At 44.2% G+C, this 26094-nt stretch overlaps 1 protein-coding gene across 1 annotated transcript in view; it reads left to right on the top strand.

Annotated features, from left to right (window-relative positions):
• The window catches only part of LOC147706488 (protein mono-ADP-ribosyltransferase TIPARP-like), a 105724-nt gene that overhangs the window by 63433 nt on the left and 16197 nt on the right, over positions 1-26094 (top strand). Inside the window, exons 5-6 of the mRNA XM_086932983.1 lie at positions 6795-6982; positions 15321-15566. Coding sequence (XP_086789109.1) covers positions 6795-6982; positions 15321-15566 — 434 coding nt within the window. The remainder of the gene's footprint in view (positions 1-6794; positions 6983-15320; positions 15567-26094) is intronic.

Here is a 26094-nt window from a genome sequence, read left to right as displayed (position 1 = left end):
TATCAATATGTTGAGTGTCCGCAATCCTCAGCGAAACGGCAGCCATACATTTTGGGGGAGAAGGCATGCAATGTGATTGGGAAAATACACTCTTGTTTGGCGAGATAATAGGTCAATGCCTGGGCCATAGTGCATTTGTGGCTATTATTGGAAGTGGCCTAGACCCCAAAGGTGGGGTTGCAAGTTCCAGATCAGTCTTAAAGCAACTATGCATAGGCTTGATGATCACAGGCATAGTACCCTCAATACTTCTTGTGGGGCTTGCTGCTGTTGTACAGTACTCGTTTAAGGGAATCAAAAGGAATATGATGGACCATAGTGAAGGATAGGGCCGAGAGTGACGATGCTCTCACTATACTCCACAAGAAATTTGCAATTTCTAGTCTCGCAGGCAATGCTATGAGCAGTGTCTGCAAGGTGAATGAAGGCTGGAGTAATAATTTGGGGAGTTGGAGGACACCACTGTATAGGGTGAGTTCAAGAATTGCATTATCACGTTCATCAAACAGGAATAATGGGTACAGCTCCTTGTGCATTAGTGGGCAAGTGAGTGCTGATCGAGTGTGAAGAAAGATTCAAGTCCTGCCTGTATCCTTCCAGCAAGTTCAGGTAAGTGTTTACTTTGTAAATAAAGTGGCAGCTTCTCTGTTGGGAAAAGGGCAGTGTGCAGTTACCTTTGATGCAAAGGCCACTCCTTATTACAGTGACTTCCCACATCGATTAACAAATGATTAGGCTTGCAGCAAAGATTGATGGTCAGACCCATAGTGGGATCCAGTTTTGAGTGACCAACTGGTCACTGAAGATGAAGCGGTGGAAGGAGTGGCATCCTGAGAAAACTGAGGCTGCGGAGTCACAAATATTGAGCCCTCTCCTTGTCACCTTTGAGCTTGTTGGTTTACTGGAGTTGGTCTGAAGGCAGATGGATAGGCAGGGGCTGGAGAAGCGTGGGTCCAGGAGATGCAGGTGCTCTTTTGAAATGAGCAGTATGCACCCCGTGGGAATCCCCTGGCACTTCACAGCAGTATTGGAGGCGAGCATCATTCAGTATGAGCCCTTCCGGCAGGGTTTCAGCTGACTTTCGTTGATGAACCTTCATGAAAACCCAGCTTCCAGGTTACAAGTCGTGTCTGGCTTCGGTAGAGCAGTCACCCAGGAGAGCATGAAGATAAGAATGTTTTTTCCAGAAATAGTGACTCAATTGTCTACAATATTGCAAGACCATGTCACCATTCAAATGAAAGTTTAGAATTACAGATGACATAGGAGCATTGGAAGGGATAATCATTAGTCAGCACGTTATTATTCCATAGGAACTCAATCTAGTTCTTTGGAAGGCAATGGCTCAGATTGCCCAGAGGGCCAAGTGTATGGCATTGGGCTACTTAATTTGTGTCTCTGGATATATTTAGCTACCTTATTCCTTACCTTTCATGGGAATTCTGTGTGATGGAGATAGTAACAATGTTGTCTGATTCCTAGAACTTTGCACACATATTGGACTATGAAAAAAATGAAGTGAGGAGCCCTGTCGCTAGCAAAACCTTAGAGGAACTCCAAACCGGTAGATCAATTATTTCAACAACTTCTTGGATACTGTCTGCTTGATTGCAGGGTTAAACCTCCACCCAACCTGAAAACGTACATACAGTCACAAGTAGGAGCTGCATATGGGCATCTGAATGAAGTCCAGCTACAAATGGACAAGGACCCCAGGAAGTGGATGGTCCATGGGGTGATCATGATTCTTTTCCTGATATTGTTGGCTTAACATAGAGCACAAGCGTGACCATACATTTGGGCATTTGCAGGCATGAAAGGTTCATACCATCCCGTCCGACAAGGGCAGTACCATGATACAGGAGATACATGTTGGAGAACAAATGTTTCAGGGTTACACTCTCCTGCTGATGTCCCTCAACACACCATTGGGGTCCCTTTTACATTCTTTATTAATCCAGGTCTGTATTTCAGTGTCCGGTGCCTGCCCCTGTAACGCGGACAGATCCTTGAGAGGAGGCTCAAGAAATACATCAGTTTGTATTATGTTTATCATGATTTCACCTTCAGAAGACAGCGCAGCTTTCTTAGCAGCTTGATCTGCTAGGGCATTTCCCTAAGATAACTCATTTTGCAAACATTGATCAGCAGCACATTTGACATCCACAATTTTAAAGGCTAACATTAATGCTTCTAATAGATTTTGGATATACATGCCATCGGAGGTCCTTGCAGAAGTTGGGAACCTTTTTTGCATCCACATAAAACCCCCAAATCATGGGCCATTGCAAAAGGATACTTGAAGTCGGTGAACACCATGAAAGATATGTGTCCCCAGTACACAGGCATGGCTCCCAGTACACAGGCATGGCTACCCGGGACACAGGCATGGCTAAGGGCAACGTGTATATCCACTTGGGCAGAGTAGACCTAGGGTAAATGTCGACTTTCAACAAGTTTATCTAGGGTACACACATGATGTGGCACTACTTGGTGTCTTGCATTATTTTTTAGACTTGAACCATCTTCAAAATAAATTGATTTGCTGTGGTGATGCATCAGACTCAATGCAAGGTTGGTTCCAAATGTTTTCTGGCTCACATGAATTCATAGAGCTCATTCTCCTGATAGGTGGGCATCAAAGTGGCTGGGTTCAAAGCAGTTCACAAAAAATCTGTAAATGTCAGATTCAAAACAGGACAAGTCAGGGTGCTGTGAGAAGCTGACAGCAGCAACATGTTTTTAATTATTTCTTGTTTCCATAAAGGTTATTAATTGTATTTGGTTTCATACTGATTGATTTTGCAATTTGTGATGGTTTTTATCAACAGAAAGCAAGCTAAATAAACTGAACTAAACATTTCTTATCTGGTCAATCAGGCAGTGGAAAGGTGGTGCTTCTTTGTAGTGAGTAGACGAGCAGATACGGAATGTGGAATGGCTGCAGTGAGTGTGGATACTTCTACAGCTGCACTACACTGGCAACAGAGTGCCGGCAAGGCAGAAGCCTTGTGGCCCGTGGTCCGGATTAGAGGAATAATAAGTAATACGTTTTCCATGGGTGTACCAGTTACGAATGCACCTGTACCTGCGAGGGCGAGTGAGGATCTGGACTCAGACAATAATCCACCAGTCTTCCTGTTTAGACTTTAAGAAAGTGGGATGGTAAAAAAACTATTTCACTCAGTCTGGAGCAGGGAAAGCCGGGTATAAGGTTAACACCTTCGAATCTCATGACGAGCTCAGCTTGCCATGAGCCACGGTGCTCGTGTGCTCATGATGAGCTCAGCTCGTCATGACCTTTAGAACGCTCGCACGCTGGGCTAATTCTCCTGCTGTGCGAACGTTCTAAAGAAACGGGTGTGGTCATGACGAGCTCAGCTCGTCATGAGCACACGACCACCGTGGCTCATGACGAGCTGACCTCGCCACGAGCACAGGGGCGCTATGCGAGTGCCCCCCAGCACAGCATGGGAATTTGCCCAGCTGCGAAGGGATTAATAGAATACGAGAGAGAATCACACCACGCAAGGGACGCCATTCAGACGAGAACCCCTCTGCATGCCCGGAGTGGATGGGAATGTAATAAGTCCCGGGCCCTGCAAGAAAAAGTGGCAAGGTGACATTTAATACATTTACAAGAAGGAATGTTACTCTTTGGGTTCTTCAGAGAAGATAGCAATGAAGAGCCCCTAAGGCAAGAGGAAACACTAGGAGGCCCAGAACCGCCCAGAGGCGAATCAGAAAAGCAGCTGAATGGACTAAGGATCATGAAGCACAGGGATTTAGCAGGAAACACGAACAAGGTAGAAGAACACAACTGCAAATGTGGAGGACCACCATATAGCGACAGATTAGGCGAGTGCAAGTGGAAAGTTGTCAGGCCCCATCTTGCTAGTTTGTGGCCTTTTCATAGTTGCCAGGAGGTGCTGCGCTCCTCTCCTAGTCTCGACCTGGAACTGTCGGTTCTTGACCTGTGTGTGAGCTGTGCACCAACAGCTGGTAGTCCACGGCCTCAAATCCTTCTCTATCGTTTTGATAATCTCACCAACAGTAACAAACAGACATCCACCTATGTATCATCCCCAGTATGACCCTGGATGAAATCCTGACAAAAACAACGTGAAAGGTTTACTGCAGTAGCCCCAGTGCAGGTGCAGAAGTAGGTGCTTGTTTTACATGATTGAAGACTTTTGTCATCTCATCAGACTAATTCAAGGCTTCCCGATTGTTCTCTTTGGCTTGAAGTGGTCATACCAAGGTAGCAAATCCCATAATCCATTGTGTAACATATCTGCCAATCTCCAAAAAGGTGTGTACCTGAGAGGTGGTCAGGGGGTGAGGCAGTTTAGACGGCTTCCATCCGGCCTGTCGACAAAGTGCTTTCCCCAGCCAAGACGTCATGACTTTACTATCACATGCGGGGTAGACAAAAATGTGAATTTATTTTTAGAAGCCGCATGCCGCTTTTTTGCTTATTCAGTGAGCAATTACAGGGAGTCAACCTTGCTTTGTTCAAAGGTGGCAGAAGCAGATAGCACATCATCAACACAGGGCGTATGTAGACTCCTTGCGCAAAGATCGGGGTGTGGAGATCTCATTTTAAAGCTTTTAAGAAGTTGTGAACTTGATAAACCCATGTGGGTGTCTGCTGATTTGGGATGGAAAAGGAAGCGGATCACAGGTCTACAACAGTGAACAACCATGCAGCAGCTGAGATTCATGAAAGGTTAGTAGTAGAGTTGGGTACCAATGGGAAGTTAAGGTAAGCATACTACTGATCTCCAGGAGAACTTTGGCAAAGCCGTACATGTGTTTCCTTGCCTTTGTCATAAGTGGAAACGTTACAGGTACTTACAGTGGGCTTAGGCTTCTTGCTTAATTAAATTGGCAATAACAGAATGAATCCCAGTTTGTACCTTCAGACATTAAAGGGTCTTGTGGGTTACAGGGTAGTTTTCACTTGGTGTTTACCATCATCATTATGGTGTCAATTGAAAGGTTACGCCTAACATCATTTGCAAGTTCAGACTACGAAGTAGAAGCAACTTGTTCAAGGATTCTGACATTTGTGTTGTACATTCAACAGTTTATCAGATTCAAACAATAAAACTAATCATCATTTTCATTAGTATGGAACCTTGCGAAACACTCAATGAGAAGAAATGCAAATTTGCATGTGACTTAGAGTTTCACAAGAAGTCATGTTTGTCAGTTATAGGAACCAAAAGTAACACAACCTGGAACCGTAATATAGCGAGGATCTCTTGTATTTGATTTGCCAATTGCATCACTGGGCAAGTTGAAGAGCGGTCTAGGAGGAAACTGAAATGTTTTGAGGACAGATCAGCTTGACCCGGTGTATTGATCATCATGATTGTTCTGTCTAAGTCCCTGGCTATTTGCTCTACAACGCGCATCTGAAGCTATCTCGTTTATTATTACAAAAAAACGAAGAGGGGTGCCCAATTTTGGAGGCCTTGTGCTGCTACTGTTAACTGTGCCAGTAACCCACTTGACCTCCACATTAGATCATTAAACATAATTTGTGGGATGCAATTGCTATGTTTATCAAATAGTCGGGACATTAAATATTTCTGTCTCTCACTTTATTTTGATACCAAATACTATTTGTTTTTCCTTAAAAACCTTGTTTACTTTGGTATTAAGCTCATCATTTAACATTAGTTCAATTATCTAGAAGAATTGATTAGAATCACAGTGAGGTTGTCACTACAAACACTCCTCAGACTTAGTTAAAGCAACTGTGTCCGTAAATGCCTTGATCCTTACAGCAAAGAAAATCAATCCTCAAAGATCATAGGCCAGGGGAGCAGAGATCTTTGCCAGTGGTGTCTTATCATTCCAGGAGTATGCCCATTCATGAGTCACAGCCAACGCGTGTTTCATAGTGTGCTACCTCTTCATCAGGGCTGTACAATATCAGTCCTATACTATCTTCTAAAATCATGATTGTCGCCTCCCAGGAGCTTGAGCATATAATGCTAGCACTCCCTAAATTTCCCCAACCTTTTTCTTCCCATAGTCAGTCAGAGGAGAATACAAGTGACGTAAACTTTAGATAGTGGTGTTAGCAGGTAAATGACATTCTCGTGAGAAGAGTGTAGAATAAGAAAAATTACTACTGTGGGAGATTCACACAGTGACCTACCTTGATTGAGAGTTGGCATGAAAATGAGGCCTGTGTCTAACAGTTCGTGTACCATGCATTTTCAAAAACACACAGATGTCTAAGAGTCTAGAGAATATTTTTGGTGTCTGCAGTTGGTGATATCTTACTATGAATTACTACTAATTAATTTGTTTCAATGTGTGGTTACGTAACTCCTTATCTAGATTAGAATTTCTATTCTGTACTTTCTCAACAGGTGATTTGTTACAAATCTAAGTAACATATTTTTTGCAGTAAAGGACATTCTGGACAGAAAAGACAAGAAAATCACTTAACTAAATTCTTCTAATAACATTTTAATATTCTGTCTTTTAAAAAAAAAAAAGAAACAAACATTCTCGCCATCCCATACAAATGCCCACATCTGAAAACTAAGCTGTCCTGGTTGTGTTGAAACCCTTTTTGTGTCAACCTCTGTAATGCTCCTGTGACCTCCTGATGTGGCATGGTACTCTCACACATTTTGACCTAGATCGCATGCCTGGCTGCCGTGGCGTATGGCTAAATTCTGCCTGCAGTATATGGTTCTCCAGTGTGAATGATGCCTTTAAGTATCTTCTCCTGCTTATTTATGCACCTGTTTTCTAAATTTTGTCCGCAGTCCCTCTCTGAGCAGCTGAACCTGGCTTTTGAGCTGGGGGCCTGGACCCATGCCTTTGAGATCTACAGCCGCCTTTACTGTGTATGTTTGAAGAGTCTAACCCAGCGTAATGTGAAAACGGGCTTCAGTCGTGAGGTGAGACGCCGGCCGATATTCCATTCCTACGAGAGCATGGCCCCCTATTTAAGGTGAGCAATCAACAGGGACAAAGTTAACCTGTTTGACGAAAAATGAAACAATTAAAACATATTTTCTTTAAATCCTGTTTTTTTTCCTAGCTAGCCCCTGTCTTCCTTTACTTCCATTACCCCAACCTCCCTCGGCTTTGAAGCTGTTCTTACTCATGGGGTGGTCCCACCTTGAGACAGTAATAAGGCTCAGAAGAATGCTAGAGTGTAAACCTAGCCCAGCCTGCTGTCTGTTTTCATTCTTCCAGTTTTTTTCTTCCTATCTCTGACTGAGACAAGGACTTGGCATTTGATGGGTCCTCTACCTGGCTTGCGCCTCCATCTTCACACGTCATTATCCGCCACTGCCTATCATGGGCTCTAAGGGCATGCTGCGTGAGGTTGTGGGAGGAAGAAAAGGGCTTCTAGGAATAAGTCAGATTTTATCTGGAATGATGGGTATTTCTTCTGAGTGTATGGTAAGCCCCTCTCTGACTTTCAGAAGAACAATACTCAATCCGCTTTTGTCTGTCATGGAGGAAGTCTCTTTGTAGCAGAATCCATCATACCAAGGTATGGGCTACAAGTAGCTGTTATCATATGCTAATACTTTAACAGTGAGCTATTCGAAATGTGTAAATATTCTGCTTGCTGGAGGTGCCATTTAGTGGGCTCTTCCTTTTCAATCTCCTGCACCCCCTCTACTAGTCCATGAGGTTAAGGGTGCATCAGAGCGAGGCCTGGCATTCAACTGATGCTAGACTTTACCATGTGGTTGCAGGGCTGGTTTCTGCCTTTCTGCAGGATGGATACTAACCAGGGCTCACCTCCTGAGCCTTCTGTGTCAGAGGATGGGTTGAAGAAGTAGCTGTGACGGATAAGAAGGACAAATATATTGAAAGAGAGCTCCTTTCTTGGATCATAAGAAGAATACATGAGGTTATGGGTCTTCAAGTGATGCAACGCCGGCTCATCCTCTGATCCTGCTCTTGGCCAATTTAATCAGGCTCATTCTCTTGCATCACCATTTTATTAGCATGTTCATGATGTTTTACTGAGGAGGTGGAGGGATCCTGCCAGTATCAACCTACCCAGAGATTTGGCATGGCAGTACACCATTGAAGATATGGAAAGATCCATTCCTAAGTCTGGCCTCTCTTGTAGATAGGTTGACTGTCCTTTAATAAAAGGCCTGTTTAGATTCCTCTCTAGCAGTTTGTACCAGGAATCATGATGTCAACACTTCGCAGTTCAGCTCATAGGGATTCATATATTATTATGCCTGTATTTGTCCCTTTCTCTTCTTCCACAGAAGCAGATGGGGGCAATGAATAGACTGCTTCGGAAAGGTCATCTGGATCTTCCACTAATAGGACATTTACCTCACTGATTCTCAACAGCTTGGCTTATCAGATGGGATACTCTACTAATTGAACCTTCAGAATAGTGAGATAGAGACGTACAAACACATATTATACATCTCTGCTATCGGTGTCACTGCTATTGACTGTGGCTATCTAGCTTCAACTATTAAAAATTAGAACATTATACACCTGAATTCTCTGGTGCATTTGCTCGTTTTCTGTATTGCAGTCTGAGACGGTTGTAACTAAAAATGTATTCACTCCTACAATTCAATATACTTCGACAAGTACTGATCTATTCTTAACCTATATACATAACAATATTCAAGTCTACAAATGTTCAGTACTTCTGAATTCATTAAGACTTTTTCCTCCTTCTTTCTTCCTAGAGCAGTAACTCTAAGGGTTGAAAATCTTTTTATGGAGCATCAAGGAAATAGTGTGGCTCTGTTCTTCACTGACTCTAATTTCTCTTTAAAACACTCCTTTTTTCCTACTCTCGCTTTGTCCTCATGTCACTCCCCTTTTATCATCACGACAATTGTCGCCAAGACCTTTTGTGTACTATACACTTTAAGATAATACTGCAAATTCAGTTTACAATCACTCATTTTGCCTGATACTAGATCAGTACTATGCCAAATGATGACATGCTTGTGTTAAAATCTGTTCCTTTCGTGCACATGTTATATATGTTATTTCAAATTGCACTACATTACCCATAATGTTGCATTAAGGCCATATGGGAATACATAAAAGTGAAAGAGAGAAAGGACTCACTGACCCTGAGCAAGGCCGTGGAGGCTGAAACGCTTTGGTTGAGCTTCAGCAAATACATACTTCTTTGAACATTTAAACCCTTATGAGTGCTGCACCTTTGGTGAATGAAAATATATACACACACCCACACACATACATAATACACACAGTTTGTGATCAGTTTCAAAGGTCATGTTTACAAAGTACAGTAATGACTCCATTTTGTGGGTTTTATTTTATCATGTAGGCCTGAACCTCTGAAAGGATAGTGTTCCATTAAAAAAATAAAAGTATGCACTATTACCATTCTTGACAAGTGGACAGTCATTTGCATGTCCTAGAGAGTACTAAAAATAATTTTACACCCAGTCTTGCCACGGTCTAGTTAGAGGAATAATAACTTCATTTGCCAGGAGGGTTTTTAGTTATTGCACATATTAGCAGTGAAAGATGATTCCCCTTATGAGCGTCCTATTTAAATCTATCCACTCTGTCATAAGTGGTAACAAATTTGAATATAAAAGAAGTTTCATAGAGGACCCCCTTTAATTTTTGTTTAATCGCAACTCTGGAGCCAGCAAAGGATAATGTCACTGTATAGAATGGAAAGTGTTACCAAAGTTGAACTACCCTTGCAATATCTTTTTCAATTATTTACTTAAAATAGATAAGATCACCTATTTGTTTTAGGCATTCAGAAGCTGTATGCCTCGTCAGAAGTCATTTGGTCAACCTGTGTATCCCTTCAGACCAGGTTTTTAATCTATTGGTCAGCAGATTTGAAAATTTTCTATTGACTAGATGTATTACAGTCCTCGGATTATATCTGCGAGAGCTATTTTTAGAGACTCTTAGCCCATTCTGGGGAGAGAGCTCTCTCCAGCTGGCAAAGAACAGGTGTCTGTTCATTGAGAAATTGAGCAAGCAATAGAGATGCCTTGAAATCTTGTTTTTATCTTGTTACGTTTGCTGTGTGACAGAGGTAAAATCTCAGCTTATGTCTTTTTACAAATGGTTGCTTTTTATCCTGGAGTTTGGTGTTTACTTTTCATTCTCTGACAACAAAGTTAGCCAATTTTGTAAAGGGAACTCTCTGACAATCATGCTATGGTACAGGGAGTGTTAAATGAAAAGCTGTAGGATGCCAGGTCTTTTCCTAACGCACATTATGAACTTTACACATATTTCAAAATATATCAACAATTTGAGAGGCACAATTGGTTTTCTAAATCTGAGTGGTGATGGAATCAAAGATTTTAATAACATGACCACATTCAGAGGACTTTGCTTGGTGATGTGCAAATGAGAAATGTTTGCTGAAACTTTTTAGGCTATATAGTTTTTTCATTTAGAGTGCACATCAGTAGTAAGGTTTGTGGCCATTTCAATATAAAATGTGCCATCTGTAAATGAGTGTGCTGCCACGTCATGCTTTAGTGGTGTATTTATTAATAGTCAAAGTTTTCATACATGAACTTAGAAACCTTATTGTTCCAATTGTGATGACCATGCTATTATTGAACTAAGACGGAAGGCAGGGGTCCGGTGTACCCTATTTGTGGGCTAGACTGTTACTATAGATGGAGGTAAGTTAAGTCTATTAAATTAAAACAAAATAGTTTTTGTAGACCCGGCATTCTGAACTCAAATATTTGAAAGTTCTCTTGTATGTGGTAATGAAGAAAAAGGCGACTCAGCAAAATAAAATATTTGCCTAGGATCACAGTTTATGGGTCAAGCACATTAAAGTTAGCTCAAATAAATTAGGTAATTAGACCTGCAAACCTGCAACCGCCTATTCGTTTCAGTTTATAAACAGGAACTGTTAAGAAATTCTTATGGGCAGAGCGTAGGCTCCGTGTAGGTAAGTATTTCTGGATAAGCCTAGATATGAATTTAGTGTTAGCACCATACAAGGCTTTAAAAACGAGACAACCAACTTTGAACACACATCTTTGCGGGATGGGGAGCCAATGTAGCTCCTTCAGAGTAGGCATGATGTGTTCCCCTCTGGGTTGTTGGGAAATCAGCCTTGCAGCCTGATTCTGAACCATCTGCAATCTTTTTACGAGGTAGAGTGGAATGCCGAAGTAAAGAGAGTTGGTACAAAAGGGGGTTTTGATGGACGGAGCATCTGAATCAATCAAACACTCACACCCAGTCAAAAGATCTGGGTTTAATTCATCACCGTTCTTTAGCCCACTCTGCCACCCCAGTTCAGACATGGCTATATGCAAATCAGTCTGACCCTGTGTCTCATGGGAACAGTCCAGCCCGAACTACCAAGCCATGTCTTCCGTGGACCGGAAACAAGCTTCCGCGGACCGAATTCTGGCATTCCAGCCGTCTTCAGCCCGGCTTGCTTGAATCCAGTGGCAAATTGAGCAAGGGACTCACGTCTGAGCATACCCTGCCACACTTATGGCGGCCAAAAGCTGTACAAAAGGGGGTGGTGACGGACGGAGCATCTGAAACAATCAAACACTCACACCCAGTCAAAAGATCTGGGTTTAATCCATCACCGTTCTTTAGCCCACTCTGCCACCCCAGTTCAGACATGGCCATATGCAAATCAGTCTGACCCTGTGCCTCATGGAAACAGTCCAGCACGAACTGCCAAGCCATGTCTTCCCTGGACCGGAAACAAGCTTCCGAGGACCGGTTTCTGGAATTCCAGCCGTCTTCAGCCTGGCTTGCTTGAATCCAGTGGCAAATTGAGCAAGGGACTCACGTCTGAGCATACCCTGCCACACTTATGGCGTCCCACAGCGGTACAAAAGGGGGGGGTGATAGACGGAGCATCTGAGTTCGGCAGTTCGTGCTGGACTGTTTCCATGAGGCACAGGGTCAGACTGATTTGCATATAGCCATGTCTGAACTGGGATGGCATAGTGGGCTAAAGAACGGTGATGGATTAAACCCAGATCTTTTGACTGGGTGTGAGTGTTTGATTGATTCAGATGCTCCATCCATCACCACCCCCTTTTGTACTGAAGTAAAGAGAGTTGGCATAATCCAGATGGGATATTACCAGGGCTAGTACCACCTGGATTAAGGCTTCACGAGTAAGTAGTCTCCTAATCTTCCTTATCTTCCTCAATTGGAAGAAACAAGCGGAGGTCACAGCTCTTATCTGGGACTTCATAGTAAGATCACTATTAATGATCACTCCCAAGCTTTTGGCTGAGGAAGAAGGATTAGGTGGAGAGCCTAATTCACTTGGCCAAAAATGTGCATTCCAGGGGTTCAAAGAACCACCTATCAGAACCACTTCTGTTTTATCAGGGTTCAGTTTTAACTGGTTGTGGTTCATCCAGTCACGTATATGTAACATTGTTGCCTGAAATTCAGATATCGAATCAGATGAATTATCGATTGAGAACACCAGTTGCAAATCGTCCGCATAATTATACGTGCACATCCTCCTATCTTTCAAAGAGTGCAGCAAGGGAAGAATATAGAGACTAAACAGGCGGGGGGACAGTGAGGATCCCTGTGGCACTCCACATGTTGTTGCCATTTTTGGTGCAGAGAATTGTGATAGCTGCACTGACTGAGTGCGTTCCTCGAGAAACAGCGGTTGGCCTAGTCTGGGGCACATCGTAATTGTGATGCGTATTAGTAGTGTGTGATATTGGGAAATCCCAAACCTCCATCTATCGTACCTATAAGACACATGATAAGAATTTCATTTTAAAACTCATGATCCTGTCTAGCTATGCGATTTGAAGTTTGCCCCATATGATTAAGTCTTTTATCAATTAGCCACACAAAGGTGAGGGGAGGAATGCTTGCAAACAGTTTAACCACTGGCTCAGGGTGGCATTCCAGTCCATCGTTTTTCACCCACGCTTCCACTTTCAACGAAGCCACACCTATTGCAAATGTGTACCGCTCCAAAAGGAAACCAAAGCAACCTCAGACCTGTTTCGACCTTCATAGGCCTCATCAGTGAAGTATAGCTTGGATTCTATGGTAGAGAGAGCAAGGGACCCATGTCTAAGTATATCCTTAACCACTTAGGGCATAACATCAATCACACAAAATATGATGGTAGGGATGCTTGCAAAAAGAATAATCACTGGCTGTCATTTGGGGTAGCATTTTAGTCCATCTTTTTTTATCCACTTTCTCCCCTTCCGGTGTGTTATGAAGTCAACTCTGAGCCTCACAGCGTCTTCTAGCGCCACGTAGGAATTTTGCGGATAAGTAATGTTCAGTAAGATAGAGTTCCTATTTGAAAGAGTGTTACTGAAGGTAACTTGTTATGTAACCATAAAATCTGGAATTTGTGGAATGATATCCAGAGAGACTGGAGCATTCACTATTACTTTTGTAGAGATCTCATCTTTTTTTGGAAAGTTAAATGGCTGATGATGAAGAAGAAACTTGTAGAAGTTTGGTTGAATTATTAAAAAAAATATATATATATATTTAGTTTTTCTTGCATCTGTATAGCTAAGACAATATTCTGTGGTCCCCAGAATGGTGGCCTCTAGATCTCGGGCCAGTGCCAAGTCCAAAACTTACAGTTAAAAATCTTGGAGTGCGTTTGGATCAGGCACTGGTGTTCAAAGAGCATGTCAATCAAGTTGCCGGTCTATGTTTCCACACTATCGGACTCCTGCGTCGTGTTTTTCCACTCTTGCCTGACCACCATCGTAAGACCTTGGTCCAGACGTTGGTGATCAGTAGATTGGACTACTGCAATGGCCTGCTCATCTCGGCCAACGAGGAACAACTTAATCGTCTGCAAGTGGTCCAGAACACCGCAGCAAGACTGGTACTCAATGCCCAGCCCAGAATCTCTTCCCGCTCGCTTCTGGATAGCCTTCATTGGCTGCCGGTTCGGCAGCGGGTTAAACATAAAATCTGCTGCACCATCCACAAATGCCTTTTTGGTATAGGCCCCAAATACTTAACAGATAAGTTCATCCCATATAATCCCGGACGCTCTCTCCGCTCTAGCAATCAGCAACTGCTTCAGGTCCCCAGGATTAAGAGAGTGAGACATGGAGGACGTGTCCTCTCCTACAAAGGCCCCATTCTCTGGAATTCACTTCCACTTGCCTTAAAAACTAATTTAAATTTTCAATCCTTTAGGAAGGGCCTAAAAACCTATCTTTATTCGACCTCATAGTTCACTGGTAGCTCTACATCTCTACTATCAGTCTAGCATCTGCACCCAGGCGCAAGCGTGGAGATATCCCCTTGGGGATCGAATCCTGCGCTATATAAGAAAATAAATAAATAAATAAAATATTAGACTTGTGCTACTGTTTATGGCATGGTGGTTTGGTATTAACCATTTTAGAGATTCCCTTCGTTCTTTTACTTATTTCTACAGAAGCGAGCTATCAAAAATAGTAGTTACACCCTTTTCATACATTTCGGCAAGACTGTGTTTTCTTTGTTCAAATTTACAAAATGAGGAGGTACTACAACTCCTTGAGATCCTTTCACATCTGGAATTAGTGGGTTGACCCATTTTTCTAAGCCAGTGGCTTGGGCACAGGGGTCACATTATTCCAAGGTCTGGCCATTCTTAATGGTGTGAGTAGTGATGTTCACCTCATTCCCAAATCTAGGTTGTGATCAGCAACATGAGTAGCAGAGTGTAAATATAGCCTGGAGGGCATTACTTACTTCTCATAAAAGGAAACTACCACCTCCTAACTGTATTTTCCCTCGTTGTCATTAATGCCATCATCAGTTCTCACAAGCCCTTTTCAAAAACATTAATTGATTTTCAGTGGTTTCTATATGATTGTGAATCACAGTGAGAGACATTGACCTATATATCACAATAATTAACTAGGATTTCCATTTCATTAGGATTCTATGGATATTAAAATAGTTCATATTCATTGATGCCTTCTTTCTCTGCTCTATGGTAGTCTGTGTATTTTCCACGTTTCCTCCTCTTTATGGTCTTTCAGTTTTTCTCTTTTTCCTGCTACACAGTTTTTTCCCTCCATTTTCATCCTTTAAATTATTGTTCAGTGTTTCCCTCTTCAGCTTCTGTTACTATGTTCATCTTGCAATTTTTACCTTTCATTTGTCCTGTCTTTTAAACCCTTTTTTGCCCTAGTTCCGTCTTGCCTTCTTTCAATTCTCTGCGGTTCTTTCACTGTTTGATCTTTCGTTCCACGGTGGTCTTTGTTCAATGCCTCCTCTTTCCATTCATGATGGCCATCATTTAATATTTTATCCTCTTGTTTAACTTCGCTTTGTAGGACAGTGATGGAGAAAGATCCTGGCATCCTTCCTGACTCCCACAACTACACAGGACCTTACCCTTCAACGTGGGAGATGGAGTTATGGAAGCCAGAGTCTACTTTTCTGAAAGTTCCTGTGCGTCGCACGGAGAGGGATTTCATGGACATTGAGTCCCACTTTCACCAAACCATGTCCAAAGACTTGGTTCTGATCTGCAGAATATACAGAATCCAGAACAGATTCCTCTGGCGGAAATACACCTGGTGAGAGGGAGGGGGTGTGTTCTGGATGCTTGCACTAGTATGTAGACTATTAATTATTACCCCTGTATACTGGTGTGTGAACTATTGCATTGCACTAGCAAGAAACTATGTGAATACGTCTACTAGCATGCTGTTGCCTGAATGCTTGCATTGCATTAGTAATCTGGTATTGGGTATACTTTCCTTGCATTTAGACACTACTCTCAATGTTGGCAACAGGCATTTGCATTTGAATGTTCTCACAAGAAGCTCTATGATGGTCATTATGCATGCATGTGTGATTGCTTCCACTAATACAGTTACTTCGTGACAGTGTTGGGGTATGAATGCTGGCAATGATGTGCCAGAATATGAAAGTGAGTGCTTCCCCCCTGTTATGAGAATACATAGCTTAGTGTACTAGTGTGAAAATGAAGGATTGTGCTATTGTTCCTCCCGTCAATCACCCGCACCATCAAGGACAACCTGTTAAACACCCTACTTACACTTCCATCCGGTGAGCTCTATAGTGGAAGCTCAAAGACTGGTGCCCCTCGATCAAACACATTCCCCATGGTTAGCCACTCCAACCATACCCTCTTTACATATGGGGATTTATTTCATTCACTCCATTGCTGCCTTATATTCATGGGAAAGGTTGACCATACTAGACCTTGTTTCCAGGTAGGCTGTAAATTCTGAGTATAGTACAGTACAGAAGTATATTTGCTCAAAGAAACAACTCACTAAAATGCATTATAACAGAAGCAGAAGAAAAGCAAAATATAAAATTGGCACATTATATGCAGTTACCTTGTGTAGCTGTTGTAGCATACCATGATAGTATTTGTTGAGTTGACTGGATAAGAATGGGGACTGGTGTTTCAAGCTGGTAAACATTTCATAGGCTTGTTTATCCAGTATTTGGGTGTCTTTCATAGATTCACATGCCTGAATCATTCCCCGTCGTCGAGACGGGAGCCTCCGGTATATAAAAAAGTAATGTCCTAAGACATACATATAAAAGAATAGGCCTAAGGGTCTCACCTTAGTGTCCTATCTAGGTCCTTATGTAGGAAGGACCAAACAGAGTAGGCCCAAGGGTCCCACCTTGGTAGCCTATCTGTGTCCTTTTGTAAAAAGGACCAAAGTAAAGAGAAACAACCAATCAGCTACTACCTCCCTCTAGAACCTTCCTGTCAGGAGCCTCAGTCTCTCAGATTTTCTACCGCACGTTGTGCTAGGGAGTCTCCACCTGAGTTCTCTTCAGGAAACTTACTTTTCATCATAATTCGATATTTTCTCGACTTCTTTGCTGTGGCTGATAGCCGGAAGAAAGGACTCTTTCGAGCCTGTGTTTCTTGTGGCAAAAAAATGCTTCACGTGGAGGATACACTGCAAAATATGTCTTACTTTCTCCCATAAAACCCAGAAGGACCGGGAAGGACGTCTTCTGATATGGCTGAACAGACTTAAAAACAAGCCAGAAAGCGACTTGGTTTCTGAAGGTGAGAGCATGTCTGGCGCCTCGCAGTTCTCCTTGAAGAGGCCTAGGGTTTCCTCTCCTGGCCCCTCAGACACCCCTCCTAAGAAGGCCAGAAAGTCTTCAGAGGGCAAGCCACCTGTGTCTGACAAGGACCTTCCTGTCCCCAGGAAGCAGTCGCTGATTACAACGACGACGACCACGTCGACGGCCTCCTCAGCGCTGAAAACCGTCTCTACGTCGACGACAACAGTGTCGACGATGACAGCCTCGTCGGCGTCTTCCTCATCGACGAAAACTACACCTTCATCGTCGACGAGTAGACCGCTGTCATCTACTGTTCCCTCGACGACTAGGACTACGTCGTCGTCGACGACGCCGTCGACGCCGAGGAAATCGACGACACCGTCGACGAAAGCCACAACGTCGACGAAGCCTCCATCGTCGACGAGGAGCACCCCGTCGACGGCGACGAAGCCGTCGACGACGGAAAAGTTGCCGTCGGCGAGAACACCGTTGACGAGGACATCGACGACGGATATACCATCGACGAAGGGTAAAATTCCGCCAACAACGGAAAGCTCTTTGGTGGCACCATCGACACAGGCGTCGACGGCAACTACTACCTGGAAGGAATCCGAGCTGCTCTCACATGCTATGGATGCCCAGACGTCCCATGTCACGATCAGGATTACTAAAAAACCAATTACACCGGACATGACATCACCTAGTAAGGTGCAAAAACTAACACCATCCAGCTTCTTACAAGACAAGGAACTGGATGAGGAACCGTTTACCCAGGCCACTAGCCCTTCGGAACTGGTGCTTAAGTGCCAGAGTACAGATGAGGAGCAAGATGTTGAGGAACCTGTGAATCAAGCTGTCCATACTCAGGTACACACACAAGTGACACCAATGGTGTGCCTGCCAGCATCCTTAGTTTCGGATCTGCGATTCCTCATCCAAGACTATAAAGAGCGGTTTCCAGAAAAAGCCACTCCTGTTGCTCCTCCAGCTCCGCAGGTACCTGCGCCCGTACCACGACATAAGCCCCCTCCGCTGGTACTTCCTAGAACTCAGGATCCAGCACAAGACACCATCTCGTCCGATGACGATGAGAGGGACCATGAAGAAGGGGAAGTCCGCGATGATGACACAGACCCTGACGCAGACCAGGACTACGTCACTCACTCTCCAGCCTCTCCAGACCCACAGTCTTCGTAATCTCCACCCGCAGACATTGGCGGCTTCCATAACCTCATTGAAAGGGCAGCCAAAAGGTTCCATATGTCCATGGAAACACAGGAGACTGAATGTTTCCTCTATGATTTTAAGGAACCTGCGAAGAAAACAACAAGATCGATCCCGATCATTGACTACCTACAGAAACAGGGCAACCAACTCATGCAGACGCCAGCTTCTCTGCAGGTAGTAGTGCCCAGACTTGACAAAAAATACAAAGCTACATCTTCGGCACCAGCATGCCTCACGGGTCACCCCAAGGCAGACTCCGTGGTCACTCAGGCAGCGCAGAAGAATTCGCGAAATCCTGCATCTCCCTTATCAACACCACCCGATAAAGAAGGCAGGAAGCTGGATGCCATCGGAAAACGCTTTTCCACCACGTCTGCGACGACGGTGAAGATCGCCAATTCTATTGCACTCCTGGGCCGCTACAACCGTCAACTCTGGGCGGACATCGCGCCCTACCTCGCTGACCTTCCAGAGGATTTGAAAGAGGAGGCACACTTGCTACTCCTTGAGGGCCAAACATCGGCTTCGGAATTGATCGACTGTGCCATCAACGTAGCAATGACTGGCTTCAGACAGCTGGCGGGCGCCGCTGTTCTAAGACGTCAAGGTTGGCTTAAGGCCACCTCCTTCCGACAGGAGGTTCAAACTAAAATAATTGATATGCCGTATGATGGCGAACATCTTTTCGGCGAAAAGATCGATGAAGCCCTCACCACAATCAAAAAGGACACCGATACAACCAGAGCTCTGGGAACTCTACAATCTAGAAATCAGTCCTTTTGTGGCAACAGAGGGAGAGGACAATCTACGTACAGAGGTTCCTACCAAAATAGGTCCTCCTATTCGTACTCCCAGGGCAAGACGCAGTTCCAACAGCGTCAAAACCAGTCGGGACGTCAAACTTCCTACAACAAATCGTCCTACAGGGGAAAAGGTCAGAAGAGACCCGCAGGCAATCGCCAATGGCTCTATCAATTGGCCAACCCCTCCACCATCACATTCTTTACGACTTGGAGGAAAACCCTCCTTTTTCCTACAGAATTGGCGACAAATAACGACGGACCGGTGGGTTTTACAACTTCTCCAATTCGGCCACTCACTGGAATTCCTTTCAAATCCCCCAACGACACCACCTGCCAAGCGCCCTCACAGACACCTACGGCTGCTTCTTCAGGAAATAGCTTCCATGCTGCAAAAGGGCGCAATAGAAAAAGTTACACACACCCAAAAGGGGGAAGGATTCTACTCCCACTTCTTCCTAATTCACAAAAAAGGCAAGAAATGGAGGCCGATCCTCGACCTGAGAGCGCTCAATGTGTTCCTAAAGAAACAGTCGTTCCGTATGGTCACACTACAAGAGATCCTGGGACTCCTGGAAAAAGGCGACTACATGACATCACTAGATCTTCAGGACGCCTACTATCACATCCCTATCCTCAAAGGACACAGGAAGTACCTCAGATTCGCAGTAGCAGGATTCCACTACCAATTCTGTGTTCTCCCGTTCGGCCTCAAATCTGCCCCACGGATATTTACAAAATGCCTCTCTCCTGTCGCAGCCTTTCTTCGTCAACAGGGACACCAGGTTTTCCCATACCTGGACGACTGGCTGGTAAAGGCTCCGTCTGCAACAGCCGCAGCCGCGTCTTCCAGCGCCTGTCTGCATCTTTTCCGCCAACTAGGCCTGACCCTCAACAGAGAGAAGTCATCACTGAAACCAAGCAAAGTCATCACTTTCCTTGGAGCGACCCTGGACACGGAACGCGCAAAAGCCTTCCCATCGCAGGAGAGAAAATCGAAACTTAGCCACGTTAGTGGCATCCAAAAAGACTCTGACTGTCCGTATCTTCAAGTCGCTCCTCGGCATGATGTCTTCATGCATTCTGCTCATCCCACACTGCCATCTAAAAATGCGCCCCCTTCAGGAAGAACTGACAAGACAGTGGACACAAGCTGCGGGATCATTCGAAGACCGCATACGAGTCACTCAATCTATAGTCAACCATTTACAATGGTGGAGGTCGACCAAACACCTGTCGCAGGGACTGCCATTCCTGCTTCCGGCGCAACCGCATGTAGTCACGACGGACGCATCCCTAGAGGGCTGGGGTGCGGTCCTGCAAGAACTACAGATCAACGGCAAATGGACGCCGCAGGAATCCAAACTCCATATCAACATTCTGGAGCTAAGGGCAGTCTTTCTGGCGCTCCAATCGTTCCTCCCACGCATCCGAAACTCCCCAGTGCTCGTCAGGACAGACAACACCACGACAATGCACTACCTGAACAAACAGGGAGGGACGCGTTCTCTCTCTCTCTCGAGAATCTCAGAGAGTCTGGAATTGGCTCCTCCAGCATGGAATAACACTCAAAGCCGAATACGTTCCGGGCAAAGACAATGTCCTAGCGGACGCCCTGAGCAGGGAACAGTCTCTATCCCACGAATGGGAGCTGGATGCGGAGGCGATAAACTACATCTTTGTGGAGTGGGGAACACCGCAGATAGACCTCTTTGCCACCAGGGAGAACGCCAAATGCCCAAGCTTCGCAAGCAGGCTTCCCCAACCAGGAACACTAGGGAATGCATTTTCCATAGCTTGGTGGAACGTGTTTGCATATGCCTTTCCGCCATTTCCACTGATACCCAGGGTAATCAGGAAGATGAAATCGGAGCTCTGCACCCTGATTCTCATCGCCCCATCCTGGCCGAGGCAGCATTGGTACACGGAACTTCATCACTTGTCTATCCAACCACCTCTTCGCCTACACAGTCATCCGACCCTGCTCACAATGTCCCAAGGACAGGTTCTCCACCCGAACCTGGGCCTTCTGAAGTTATCAGCCTGGCTCCTGAATACCGCGAATTCAGCCACCTGAACATTCCGCAGGAGTGTAGAGATGTCCTCGCTAAAGCTAGAGCTGACAGCACTAAAAAGACCTATTCTCTCAAATGGAAGCACTTCTGTGTCTGGTGTGCGAAAGAAGACCTACACCCTTTCCATGTCACCCCACAGCAACTGCTGCCATATCTGCTACATCTGGCGCAGTCAGGACTTGCACATGCGTCCATCAAGGTACACCTAGCAGCAATATCCAGGTTCCCAAGAACTTCTAAGGGTCCTTCCCTGTGGGCGGACAGGCTCATCAAACAATTCCTGAAGGGCCTATTCAAGTCCTTTCCAAGACCAAAACCTATCCCTCCGTCATGGCAACTCAACGTGGTCCTTCACCAACTGATGAAGCATCCCTTCGAGCCTATCCACAAAACGGATATCAAATTCCTGTTGTGGAAGACGGCCCTCCTCCTGGCCTTAACCTCAGCCAGAAGGGTCGGTGAATTGCAAGCCCTCTCCATCCAAGACCCTTTCTTACAATTCAGAGAGGACAGAGTCATCCTGTGTACTAACCCACGATTCATACCCAAAGTCCCATCGGACTTCCATCTTAATGAGCCAGTGGTTCTCAAATCGTTCTTTCCGAACCCATCTACTTCGGCTGAAAGAACGCTGCATTCTTTAGATCTTAAGAGATGCCTCAAATTCTATATTGACAGAACAAGACAATTCAGAAAATCATCCCAACTCTTTGTCGCATTCAGCAGACCAAGGAAGGGCATGCCCTTGACAAAACAAAGTATATCAAGGTGGATCACTTAAGCGATAACTTTCTGCCATGACAAGGCTGGGCGGCGTTTGGTCTCGCGGGCCAAAGCCCATTCCACGAGAGCCATGTCCACGTCCACTGTTTGCTGGAGTGCCACTCCTGGACATCTGTAGAGCAGCGACCTGGAAGTCCCCACATACCTTCACCAGACACTACTGCTTGGATGCTGAGCTGACAAAAGACACAGCAGTGGGCAGAGCAGTGCTTCGCCATCTATTCCAGTGAGGTGAGCCTTCTTGCTTCCCACCATCCTTGACTGGTATGCACATCTCTTTATTACTAGATACTACATGACATTGTATGTTGTTGATTTACAGTCGCAAATATTTCCTATCTGCAGACTTATATATGCTGTACCAACACAGAATGTGCATATTGTATTTCTTGTTACTCTGATTCAGGCATGTGAATCTATGAAAGACACCCAAATACTGGATAAGAAATGCGTTACTTACCTGTAACTGCAGTTATCCAGTATTAGTGTCTTTCATAGATTCACATGCACCCTCCCGCCTCCCCTGGAAGGACTCACCTCTCTCTAACAAGTTTACACCTAACTAGCTTGGTGCGTACGAAAATCTGAGAGACTGAGGCTCCTGACAGGAAGGTTCTAGAGGGAGGTAGTAGCTGATTGGTTGTTTCTCTTTACTTTGGTCCTTTTTACAAAAGGACACAGATAGGCTACCAAGGTGGGACCCTTGGGCCTACTCTGTTTGGTCCTTCCTACATAAGGACCTAGATAGGACACTAAGGTGAGACCCTTAGGCCTATTCTTTTATATGTATGTCTTAGGACATTACTTTTTTATATACCGGAGGCTCCCGTCTCGACGACGGGGAATGATTCAGGCATGTGAATCTATGAAAGACACTAATACTGGATAACTGCAGTTACAGGTAAGTAACGCATTTCTTCAGTTGAGTCAAACCTATGGCCATATGTATCATTGCATTGGTCGCAAATTGTGACAAGTGTGAAAGTTTGCAAACCAACTTATGTACCGATGGGCTGGCCTGCAAAATTCTGAATCAGATTTGAGTTACAAATTAACCCATTAGGTAGTTTACACATTGAGCTCAGACCGATTGGCCACTGTCACAGTGATGGAGGTCTGCAAGGGTCATCAGACTGCCATTTCAGTGATTTAACCCTTTCGATGCTGATGACGAGCTCAGCTCGTCATCACCCACGGGTGTCGTGTGCTGATGACGAGCTGAGCTCGTCATGGTGCCACTAAAATGGCATTTTCCAGCACAGGGGGGGGAAAACGCCTAGCAGCCATGTGGTTAAAAAAAAATAAACATTTTTCTTAGGTGATACACGGCTACTTTAAACTTTTTTTAAACGTTTTTTATTTAAAGTTTCTCTGTAAGTTGGCAGCTGTCCAAAGGGAACGTCTTCCTTGTTGTGCAGGTGATACCACCCCCAACTTAGAGATGGGGACCTTTCAGTGGTTTGCACTTGAAATTTCCGCTGCAAACCATTGATACATATGATGCAGTTTGGAAAGGAGGCCAGCAACACATCTGTTCCATTTTGGTATCCCCAAATCCCGTTTTAGAAGTTGTAAAAAGTTTACAAAGTCCTAAAATGGCATTGTCACATAGAAACAGCCTATTTTGCTGTTGCATTTGCTCCAATTTTGCTAATCGGAGCATTTGCAAAATAGGTTAGTACATCTGGCTCCCAGCTTTTTCTTTAGCAGTGCTATCAGAAGCTGCTAAGTTGTTTTAGCTCGGTACAGATGTTCTATAATGGTCACCAATGTCCTGTGATCCTGCGACCCATGTTGTATCTTGCGATGAGACCTTCTAATGATGGCGTACTACCTTCACATGAAAGTGCTACAGCCGGTTGGCGATTCTGCATTAATGGTACCAGAATATTTGATTCACATCAGTAACAGGACCTGTTTTGGATGAAATGACCGTCTATTGGAAAGTGCTATCGTCCAGGCAGGCAAAGCCTAGATGATAGCACCGGTTAATATTGGTTTCACCTGCCTCAGAATTAACCATGGTGGCTTATTGATATTTAAGGGTGAAGGCCACCAGTCTCAGATATGAACCTTAATTAATCCTTAATATCCACACTGAGGGCAGTAACAGATGTTAAATTACTCCCCTTCATTTAGGCCCAAAATAAGGGGAGGGTAATTAACAGCTGTTCACTCTAGCGCGTAAAGGCAATTAGGCTGGCAGCACCGCTACCTTGAATCAGAAGCTAAGCTAAACTGTTTTTCAGTGTTCCTGCTATAGCCAAGCTTTGATTATTTACATGAAGCTGTTCTCTCTGTCTCAATGAGCTGACCCACTCCCATAGCAGGAAAGTAAGCCCAAACAACCATTGGAAAGTAGAAATAAAAAACAGACTGACATGTTTGATTTTTTAGAAATTATTATGTATTTATTATCGCAAGGGGGAAGAATGATTCTGCACGTCGCATCATTGTCTTGTCTGGTGCTATGCCAGCTGCTCTAGTCCACTTTGCAGCTCACCAGAAAGAAACCAGCATTGGCAAATTCAATAGATCTAGCTTAATATGCCACCGGAGATCTACGCAAACCCGATGTGCATGCTTTTGTACAGGTTTGCCAGTGCTTCCGAAAATGCCTGGATGCAGTTATACCCCCAGTTCCCAGTTCAGTGCTGAACAGGTCTACGGAGTCCGCCACAGTCCTGTTTAGAAAACAATTGTATCCGATTCTACCAGCCTTCCCGATGCAATGTTATTTGACCCAAGAAGGCAGTCGGTACTCATGCACTCTGCAGTATTTAGCACAAGCATTCACTGTTGTGCCTAAGAGAACTTCAAGGTCAAATTCCGGCTTCATTGGAAAGGCTGTGTATTACTTACTCTGTACATTCGGTTTGCCAATCACCAGATTCTTGTACATGCAAAACACGAATCATGGTCCTAAAGCTTTTCCTCCCAGAGTTGACGGATTATATATGTAATGCGGGCAATTCCCTTGCATAATATGCGCACTAGCCCAGGGGGACATGGCACACTGGCACAGGTCAGTGTAAAGAGCTGGAAAAATTATGAGCTGGACTTGTGCAGATGCAGTCCTCTACAACTTGTTGCAATTCGCTCTTCATTGTCTCATGAATGTGATTAATGTCTCCCAAATAGCAGTGTGGTAAATGAAGATGCAGGGTAGTCTGGAGTAAAGGCGAAACAAGTTTATTCTTTAGGCTGAAAGTATCAGGTTACAGGTAGTAGATGTTAGTAGGGAAGCAGGAAGGCCCCACCAGGAGTAGCATCCGTTCTGATCAGCTCATACATTCCAATTGACACTCACTCAAACCATGCACATATCCGCATTCTATCACCTCCCAGTCACCATGGCTGAGAAGCAGGAGACCTGTAACTAAGGAGAGAATGCATGGCAAAGACATGGTGATACCACAAGCAGGACACATTGGAATCCTTGAAGTAAAGTACTGTTTACAACCGGTTAAGTCACCAAGCAGTCAGTGAGGCATATTCAAAGACACTATTCTCCATTTCTGAAATAAATAAAAACTCCCCAATGAGAATTTAGATTTATGTATTTATTTATTTTATTTATTTTAGATGTTTTATATAGTGCTGGCTGGACCCTGAGGTATCAGAGACTTTACATGACAAAAGGATAGTAAAGACAAACAACAATAATTCGACTGTATGGATTATCAAAGCAGGAGAACAGAAGTAAAACAAGCATTTACAATGCAATGGTTTTGCCTTTGGAAAAGTTAGAGCTATTGGCATTTTAAATGACTATTGTATTTATGTGTTGGTTTTGAAAACAGATAAATAAATGGCGTTGTCATTTACATTGCCATTAGCTTAATCTCTCGCAAATGTGAGACCTATTGTACCCTACGGACGAGCTCAGCAGACAGCAATTACTCACGAACAAAAATCATGCAATGAAGTCGAGGGAAACTTCAAAATATCAGAAATTACAGCCATTTGAGCAACAAGAAACTCCAAGAAGCTAGTGCTCCCTCCTGTGACCTCATATTAAATGGCAAAATTATAGGAAGCTAAAAATAATGACATTTCAGACATTGACAGCTGAAACGCTTAGCACTGAGAACTTGCTACACTGCATGAGATACATAAATTCACTACATGGAATTCAGTTGTGCACGTTTATT

This window comes from Lissotriton vulgaris, chromosome 7, assembly GCF_964263255.1.
Source record: "Lissotriton vulgaris chromosome 7, aLisVul1.2, whole genome shotgun sequence".
Taxonomy (NCBI): domain Eukaryota; kingdom Metazoa; phylum Chordata; class Amphibia; order Caudata; family Salamandridae; genus Lissotriton; species Lissotriton vulgaris.
The sequence above is the reverse complement of the archived record's forward strand: the minus strand, read 5'-3'. Positions and strand labels throughout refer to the sequence as shown.